Source organism: Lynx canadensis, chromosome D1 (assembly GCF_007474595.2).
Source record: "Lynx canadensis isolate LIC74 chromosome D1, mLynCan4.pri.v2, whole genome shotgun sequence".
In the NCBI taxonomy this organism is placed as follows: Eukaryota; Metazoa; Chordata; class Mammalia; order Carnivora; family Felidae; genus Lynx; species Lynx canadensis.
The window spans coordinates 101,142,935-101,152,986 of record NC_044312.2 but is presented as its reverse complement, the minus strand read 5'-3'; the positions used below and the strand labels follow the sequence as shown (position 1 = coordinate 101,152,986).

General features: G+C 37.3%; 1 protein-coding gene across 1 annotated transcript; it reads right to left on the bottom strand.

The window, feature by feature from the left end:
• Positions 1-346: 346 nt before the first annotated feature.
• Positions 347-1,276, bottom strand: LOC115525872 (olfactory receptor 4P4-like). The gene has a single exon (XM_030333278.1). It carries the CDS (start codon positions 1,274-1,276, stop codon positions 347-349), a length of 930 nt encoding a protein of 309 aa, XP_030189138.1.
• Positions 1,277-10,052: the final 8,776 nt, after the last annotated feature.

Genomic DNA, 10,052 nt, shown 5'->3' with positions numbered 1-10,052 from the left:
GTCCAATCATCAATAATATTGTATTCATTTCGTATGGTGACAGATGGTAATTAGACTTACTCTGGGGATCATTTCAAAATGTATAAAAACATTGAATCACTGTGATGTACACCTGAAATGAATAGGATACTGTATACCAATAATACATAAATAAAAAAAAAGAAAAAACATCTTAAAAAATAATAAAATTGTCCAATCAGGAGAAGTCTTGAAAATGCTAAAGTTTCTGAGCTCCAACCTGAGGCTGGCTTTGCAATCACTATACACTCTCTGTATGTCATTTCTTATTAATTCTAGGGTCAGGATGGAGCTCTAACGTAAAATTCTAGAACGCTTTGCGTAGAAGTTACTTCCCTTCCAAGAACAAATGTTGAAACCAAATTTTCTTCATGGCATCCTTCATCTCCATGTTTCTCAGCGTGTAGATCAGAGGGTTGAACATGGGGGCAATGATGGTGTAGAAGAGAGCAAACACTTTGTCTTCTGGAAGTGTCGTGGCTGGTCGAATATAAATGAAGAGAACAGGCGCAAAGAACAGAATCACAACTGTGACATGGGAACTACAGGTGGACAGAGCTTTGGCGCGGCTCTCTGCAGGGTAAGCCCTGATGGTGTACAGAATCAGAAAATAGGACGCCATCAAAATCACAAAAGCCAGTAAGGCAATCAGACCTGAATTGACAATTACCAAGACGCCAATTCTGTACGTGTCAGTGCAGGCCAGTTTCAGGAGAGGATACACGTCGCAGAAGTAGTGATCTATCTCATTGGGGCCACAGAAGGGTAAGAAGATGGTGAGAAGGAACTGGCTGGCAGAGTGTAGAAATGCCCCCGTGCAGCAGGCTGTGATGATTGTGTTGCACCTCTGTCTGCTCATGATGACCGTGTAGTGCAGGGGCCTGCAGATGGCCACGTAGCGGTCATAGGCCATCCCCGTGAGGATGAAGATCTCGATGCCTCCGAGAAAGTGGAGGATAAAGAGCTGTGTCATGCAGTTACTGTAGGAAATGGTCTTCCTCTCTGCCAGCAAATCAATCAGAAGTTTGGGTGTCACTGTTGATGTGTAGCTAAGGTCAGAAAGTGAGAGACAATTAAGGAAGAAATACATAGGTTGGTTAATGAGTGGACTGCATGTGATGGAAATCATTATGAGCAGATTGCCCATCCAAATGGCGACGTAGCAAAATGAAAATAATATAAAGCAGAGGATTTCAACGTTCTTGTTTTGAGAGAGTCCCAAGAGAATAAACACGGTGACGTTGTTTCTATTTCCCATGATCCAGTGCAGTAAGAATGCATAACAGCCCCCTGGGAAGACATAACACACAAGTCAGTGTCAGAAACGTGCATGGAGAATATAGATGATGGCACTAATATCATGAAGGTATATTTAATAGATATGATCCCAGCGTTTGGGAAAATAAAATCTAATATGTAATATTTTTTTCCAATTAATCTCATGATGATTTCCATAGGTCAGTCTTTTGGGACATTAGGTTCAATCTTGACATTAATAAAAATTAATGCAGTTCATCGGTAAATTTTTTTAAAAAGAAGTGTAAAAATTCTTAGTAGTCACCAAATGTTTTCCAATTCTAAAGGACTATACAGCTAAGTCTTTGTAAAGGACATATCTCTGGGTCCCTGACAAACTCAGATTTGTCAAAGATGCAAGTATAAGTCATCAAAGTTTTTGTTAAATGATATAGAAGTAAATGTGAAGCTTGACAGTGGTCACTAGTAGAATATATGCTTCCCCCAAATAGCCTCAGAATGAGGTAGAAAATACAACTAATGATTCATATATGATACGTATACTTTTACAAAGTGAAAGACAAACAATTCTTGGCAGGAGGCCCCTGACTTGGTTTGAATACTTTTTTTGGATGGCTTGTTTATCTTTGTCTTAGTGATTCGTGACAGTAAGATGACGGTATTTTATATCAAAAGTACACTTATTTCCATAAGCACGTCAATAAAAATCACATACTTAAATGAACCACAGAATGAAGCAAAGTTAAAACTGAAAAGAAAAGCAGAAGTCAGTTTCACCTTTATGGTTTTGCTCTTGACTCAGTGTATCATAATTTGCAAGTCATTTTCTTCACAGTGGTTTGAATTATAGTACGAATTTGTTTCCCATACCTGTCCCATGCATGCCCTTTGCCAAAGAATCTTGTTGCCACATAACTCAAAGAAAATACGTTTGGGAAGTGTTTCTATGGAAAACAAACGGTTGAGACCCAGGCTCCATTACTAATTATACGAGTCTGTGAATTTAGATACCTACCAACTTTTTTTTTTCAACTTGAAGTGTCTCACTTGTAAAATAAGTAAATCTGCCTGAACTTTGCCACAAAACGGTGGAGAAACTCAAACCATCAAAAAATGGCTCTTGCTTTATTAAGCGTAGGAGTTTTCATTGCTGATTTTATTATATTAGTGCTAGTGTTACCAAATCAGTAAAGTTGTCAATAATTAAGTCCAATAAATATTACTCCCATGTAGAAAGTGGATTATTTAGAATGGTAAAATAACTTTGAGACCTGTATTAACCAAATAATTTTGTTTTAAATAGGAGTGATTTGGGGGCACGTGGGTGGCTCACTCGGTTGAGCAACCGACTTCGGCTCAGGTCATGATCTCACACTCCCTGAGTTCAAGCCCCACGTCAGGCTCTGTGCTGACAGCTCAGAGCCTGGAGCCTGCTTCTGATTCTGTGTCTCCCTCTCTCTCTGTCCCTCCCGCACTCACGCTCTGTCTCTCTCTGCCTCAGAAATAAATAAACATTAAAAAATTTAAAAAATAAATAAATAGGAGTGATTTTAATTAAAAGTATATAGAAAATACGGAGGTGCCTGGCTGGCTCAGTCAGTAAAGCATGCGACTCTTGCTCTTGGGGTTGTGAGTTCAAGCTCCATCTTAGGCATAGAAATTATTTAAAAAAATAAAATCTTGGGGCGCCTGGGTGGCGCAGTCGGTTAAGCGTCCGACTTCAGCCAGGTCACGATCTCGCGGTCCGTGAGTTCGAGCCCCGCGTCAGGCTCTGGGCTGATGGCTCAGAGCCTGGAGCCTGTTTCCGATTCTGTGTCTCCCTCTCTCTCTGCCCCTCCCCTGTTCATGCTCTGTCTCTCTCTGTCCCAAAAATAAATAAACGTTGAAAAAAAAAATTAAAAAAAATAAAAAAATAAAAAAAAATAAAATCTTTTAAAAAAAGGTTTTTAACAAAGTATATAGAAAATACATAGAAGGAATAAGGGTAGTTTCAATCTCGATCTCTTTATCATTCAGCAATTATGCTAAACCTACAAGATTTGATATGTGAAAAGGCATGCAAGTTAGTTGGGGTTGGCCATACTTTCTGCTAACTTACTTGGGGACTCTGGGCTAATGAAAAAAATGACAGGGGTGCCTGGGTGGCTGAGTCTGATTCTTGATTTTGGCTCAGGTCATGAGCTCACAGTTTGTGGGATCAAGCCCACGAACAGGCCGTCAGCACTGAGTCTGCTTGGGATTCTCTCTCTCCCTCGTCCCCGGCTCACACTCTCCAAACAAGTAAATAAGTAAATAAATAAATAAACTTTAAAAAAGAAAAAAAAAAAGAACATAGAATGGTAACCACATGATCCAATTGTTTTGTGTATAAATTTTGACCTCAAAATGCATCTCTAATACCTATCATCTTTCTTTACATTTTGTGATATATCTTCTGCTCTAATCTTGTGGCGACAATTTCTCAATTAATTTTTAAATTCTCCCATCACTCTCTTTTAAAGAGATTAAGTTAACTGTGCCACCCACCAATTACAACATTCATTTACAAAAGGGCCTTAAAACAAATGAATTTATTTCTTTGGTACAATTCTAAGATTTGCAGTTAGCTTACAGAGGGGTGCCTGCATGGCTCAGTTGGGTAAGCATTGGATTTGGGGTCAGTTCATGATCTCCTGGTTCATGAGTTCAAGCCCCACATTGGACTCTGGGCTGACGGTGCAGAGCTTGCTTGGGATTCTCTCTCTCCCTCTCTCTCCCTGTCCCTCCCCCACTCGCATGCATGCTTTCTCCCTCTCAAAATAAATAAACTTTAAGAAAAAAAAAAGAGCTTAGAAAGAACCATTGAAAAGTAAGTTTTCATGACTCCAACTATGCCATCGTAATGTCTTCTTACATGTAAACAAATATACAATCTTAAAAATAACATTTAAAATATTGGTTCAGCCAATTCTTAAAGTAATTGCTTGTTCGTTTGAATGAACATAAATAAAACCATCATTTTAATCATGTACATAGAAATGAATAACCACCTGAATTGTTTTTCTTCTTCCCCTGTGCCAAAACTATGCAAGAAAATTTTGCTTCAAACATGAAATTAATTCTCTGTAGAAACTAGTTGTTGGATTATGCAGGCAAAATCAATCAATCTGTTTTCACTCGATACAAAATCAATTTTCCAACTAACTAAATTAGGCCTAACCTTCTAACCAAACAATATTGCTAAATATATGGTTCAATTTCCAATTTTCTTTGTTCTTGGGTCCATAGGAAGCACTTAATTTTCCTTCCTTTTCTTTCATTTCAATGTTCCCAAACTTGTGTGGTTCACCAAGTATAAATTATCACCTATATTTCTAGCTTCTCAATTTTAGAGTGCAAGAAGATCTCTAGTCTCTCTTTTAATGTTTATTTATTTATTTTGAGAGAGGGAGAGAGTGTGCATGAACAGGAGAGGGGCAGAGAGAGAGAAAGAGAGAGAGAGAGAGAGAGAGAGAGGGAATCCCAAGGAGGTTCCATGCTCACCACAGAGCCCAACATGGGGCTCGATCCCACGAACCATGACATTATAACCTGAGCTGATATCAAAAGTCAGTGGTTCAACTGACTGAGCCACCCAGGTGTCCCACTAGTTTCTACTTTTGATTCAGTTATCAATTTTAAGTGTAAACTCTGAACTTCATTCCCCTCAATACTTTCAACTATCTAAAATGTAGACAAATTATCTGTTCCCTAAATAAATCAGAGAGTTCTGAATTTCAAATTTAAAAATAGATGAATGAGAACTCTGAAAAAAAACACCATCTAAATGAATATGGTAGTAAGCGCAGTTTGACACACGTACAAGAGTAATGACACCTTCCGGAGATAGAAATTACTTGAAGCTTTCCTGATCAAGTATACATAGAATATCCAACTAGTATTTAGCAAAACAGAATTTGAAACCAGAGTTTTCTGAATCTAGAGCCTGAGTTCATACATAAAGGGTATAGAATCAAAGCAACAGAAGAAATGTAATGTTTAAAACCCCCTTTCTCTTATTATTTCATGCAAAACCAAATAACCTCCAAAATCATGGTCCTTAAACCCTTTCAACTATTGTAATTTTGATATGCAGATGGCCCAGAGATGATGAATGAAGCCAAAGTCTCTAAGTCTATACCATGCAGGAAATACTCAAACGAAACCATAAACTCCCTCTGTTCCTCTCTCCTGCATATGTAGCCCAATTATCAAGAGGAAGAACGTTATGCTCACGTAAGTGAATAAAATGCACTGAATCTTGTGATGCTCTCATACATGAGGAGTGATGCTAGCCACAAATAGTCCCTTTGTAAGAGCAGTGGTTAGAAAAAAAAGAGATTGTAATTTATTCTCTGCTATAGCTCTTCCCTCCCTTTAGGCATTTGTACTCAGGGTCCCCATCCTAAAAAGGATAAATCCAGTCTTGATAATTTATCTGTTTCGGTTAAGATTTTGCATAACCCTTGGGCTGTCTGCTCTTGTTAAAGTTTGGGGAAACCTTGAACATAATGAGGTGAACTTGCTTGGGTTTATATTCTGACTGCCATGAACGAGCCCATGGACCCATTCCGTTATTTTACTATGCTATCAGTAAGTCTAATAGTTTATATTACCTTCCAATTTGAGCATTCCCATGTGCCTACCATAAAGTTTTAAACCCTCACAATAATTCTCACAAGGAAATATCACTAACAAACTGATTTTATTATTAAAAAGGAAGCTGACTCATAGAGAAATTAAATAATTAGCCCAAGACCATACACGCAAATAGTACAGTCAAAATCTGAAATAATATATATCTCACTTTGCAATGCACTTAGCAAAATGTTACGTAGTTACCACAGTTACTGGTACTTAGTGTTTACTCAATAAATATTTGATATCGTAATTACTTAGAAGATTGTCTCACTGACCCCAATATTTCCATTTTTGCCCTATGCCAAAATAAACCCTATACGTTCTTGTTTTTTGTAATCCTAAATTCCTGAAGGATGGGGAGACTTTTATATTCTGCCTTGAAATAGTTAAGAAGTGCTTGCACAAATATAATTTTGAATTTTAGCCGTCTAATCCGTATGATCTTTGGCATGTACTGTTTTTCCTCAGACCATCATACTGCCAATGGATGAGTCCATCGCTGGTGAGTATGTTTACCTCCCAACACTGTTGTGAGAATTAATTGATAAAATGGGTAAGTCACCCAATACATGGTAGGGACTCAATAAATATTTCTAACTATTTTATCTTTGTTCTGTCTCTTGTCAAATACAGGCTACCATTATTTAACCAATAATCAGTAAATGTTTGTAAATGATTAAAAGAAATAATGGCAATGATTTCAAATGGTCTAAAATAATTGAGATTATTGTCATTACAGTTATTGCAGTCAATAAGGGCGGGCAAGAAAAATAAACAGAGGTAAGGTAAACAGAGACTCAAGTTTTGAGATACTTTCATTTGATTTTTCAGTGACCTGAGGAGGGTATTCAGTTAACATAACGCTTGGGGATATTTGTTGTTGTTAAAGGAGAAAGGAGAAATCAGTTATCATAATAGTGGTTACTGGAAGGAGTGTACTTGTCCTCTGAATTTGAGTTTTATCATTTTCCTTGGTGACCTGTGAATCCGTTTCTTCTAGATCAATACTTTATCAACTTTCCAGCGAGAGTTCTAAGAGTCCTTTTATTTTTTTCATTTGAAATTTGCTATCCACCTAAGCGTCATTTCCCTTTCACTGTCTGCCTGTCTCTTTCGAATGTCATATTACACTCTCAATGGGCAGCTCTTTGAATTTATCGCTGCCCCAAGCTCAAAACAAATTAGGCTATAAAATTCAGAGAAGATGCCTGTATTTAACTTTAAATGACAGTCAGTCTGTTAGCTATAACACGGAGGCAAAAGTAAATTTAGCTGATAGCACACATTCAGGCAAAAAACCGGAAGGGAGGAGAAGTAATTCACCACACACGTTCCTCCACTTTGCTGTGGATCCATCCGTATTTCTTCTTTTCAGTGTTTTCTCTTTCCTCCCTGAAATTCTAGTCATTCGCCTCTGCTATTTCATTTCAGCTTCTTGAATTCACATTTCACTCGGCATAACTCGTTAGCCATTCTCAGAAAAAAAAAAAAAAACCTTGTATCATTTCAGAGACAACTGACACCAATCACTCAAGCAACATTCACACAAACGAGGAGAAGTCATATGTTCCGAGTGACAGTCTGAAGTCAAGCGGCGTATTTTTTATATTCACAGGGATCAAATCACGGTCTATATTTTCATCCTCTAAATTACTCCTAGAGATGTCCAAGCTCTCATGAATAATACTTAATAGACTATGCATTATAAAACTACATTTCTTTTATTCTACCGCACTGACTTCTTTCTGAGGAGTTTGATTTACCTTCCCCAAATCATAAGTCCACCATGTAGATTTCCTTTAGATCTGAGTTATCAGACCAAGTGCAGTGAGGATACATATGATCTGGATTATAAACAGCATGCAAGCCACAATTAACATTGCGTGTGACTTAGGAATCTGTCATTAGAAATTCCTCCTGGGCCCCGATGACTGAATTCTCTGCACCTGAGGAACTGTGTCATGAAAACAAACTTGAGGGATTTTTTTCTTCAAGGGCCTATCCTTTCTCTAATCTCTGCAAAGGGACAGGAGTAAAGGACAGCCCTGGCCCTCACGGTGGCTAATGGTCTTCATCTGTCCTCAAAAACTGTCCTATTGTATTCTCTACTAGAATTACAATGAGTTTTAGTTCATTTCCAAGAGTATAGGTAAATTTCTGGAAAATTTGTAAACTAATAAGGCTTAGTATTATTTTGTATTAGTTTTGGTAGAGAAAACTAAAAAATAATAATTTGAAAAACAAAAGTTGCATTTGGACATGTTTTCATTGTTTCCCAAGTCCTTCTATCATTCCTGCACATCTGTCTTTCCTCCTTTTTCTCTGTCTGTATGTAAAGATTGAGCTGACTTCCAATGTGCTGTGTAAGCAGAATCAATAATGCAAATTCACACTGAGGGTTTGCCGTGTATCATGTCCAAAGTACTCTTGCTTAATTTTCACGAGGACCCTGTGTTCTTATTTTACCCATGAAAAAAATCTCTGTAACAGCTAAGATAAATACTTTGCCTGAGGTTGCCAGGCAAGGAGATGCAGATAAAAGTCAAGAGAATAGGTAATTCTGGGGGCAGGGGAGAGAGTGAAGACAGGAAGGCACATATGGTTGACTCTGGAGATGATGTCATTGTTCTACTCTTTGGTTCATATGGAGATTACAGGGATATTTCTTTTACAGTTCTTTTCCCCAATCCTGGCCCCCACCTCTCTCTCCCTCCCTCTCTCTCTCTCTCTCTGTCTCTCTCTCTCTCTTACAAGTTTCTTTGTATCTTTTATTTCTATGGGAAAAATACATAACAAGACAACCCTAAAACTATATCCAAGGCACTGAAGCTACCCAGGGCAAAGTGCGAATTTTGGTTTGCCCTCAAAGAATTAACTTGAAAACAAGTCTAGGTATTTCATTTTGGTCCAGTCTATTCCCCACCCTCCTAAGGAAACCTGTTTTTTTTAACTTTATTGAGGAATCATTGACAAACATAAAGCATACACTGTGATGATTTCATACACATATATATTGTGGAATTATTATCAAGACATTATTACCTCATTTTACATAGTTGACCACTGTGTGTGTGTGTGTGTGTGTGTGTGTATGTGGTAAGAATGTTCAGGATCTACACTCAACAGCTTTCAAGTATACAAAACCATATTCTTAACTGTACTCACTGTTCTGTGGTTACATTCTCAGAACTGATTCTTCTCATAACTGAAATTTCTACCTTTGACCATTGAAACCTGATTTAAGACATTCTGACATTTTGTTTAAAGATACTTTCTCCAGTCTAGGTCAAGTTTTCACAGTTATTCCTGTTCTCAGCCCAGAACTTCCATCAGATCCCCTCTGGGCTTCCAGTTTCCCCACCAGGCAGCCATATCCAGGCTCTGTTTTGCAACCCCTACCCCTGAATCTTTCTAGCTTCACTTCCTCATCAAAAAAGGACATTTGTTCCTATGGACTCACCACCCTCCAGGGTGAAAATATCCACATGTGTCTTGCTGTACTGGCTTTTTAGAAAATAGCAATTCAAAAAAGTACATTTAGTATCCGGCCAGCCAGATAAAAACACTATCAATATATATCATATGTGTACACATATACATTTTTTCAAACCACTCTTTCAGGCATCATAGCATCACTAATTCTTGAATTAGGCATAAAGACCAAATAAAACCAGTTTCTCTACTTCTTCTTCCAACAATAATAACTTACATTCAACTTTTTGGAATATTTTAATATGGCTTTCAATCTTGGCTTTTTGCCTTTTGTTTTTACATATTTGAACATCCTATGAGTTTTATATCTTCTTATCATGAATTTCTTATTTAACTTTATTAATCAATGTTATAACATTTCCTCTGTGCATGAAATTCTTAATGGAAAATACCTTAGTAGAAAATTTCAGTTTCTTTGGTGATACAATGCATTTAATAAAAATGTTATATATTGATATCAATGAGAAATATAGTTAAATAATAATACCTTTTTTCTTGCTCACATTGTCAGTGAAAATGGGAATCAAAAGCGCCTTGGGGATTGATTTCACTACAGAATCTTAATAGTTATAGTAGAATTTGAGGGGTCAATGTAACATAAGTAGTCTGTGACTTAAAAATGATGA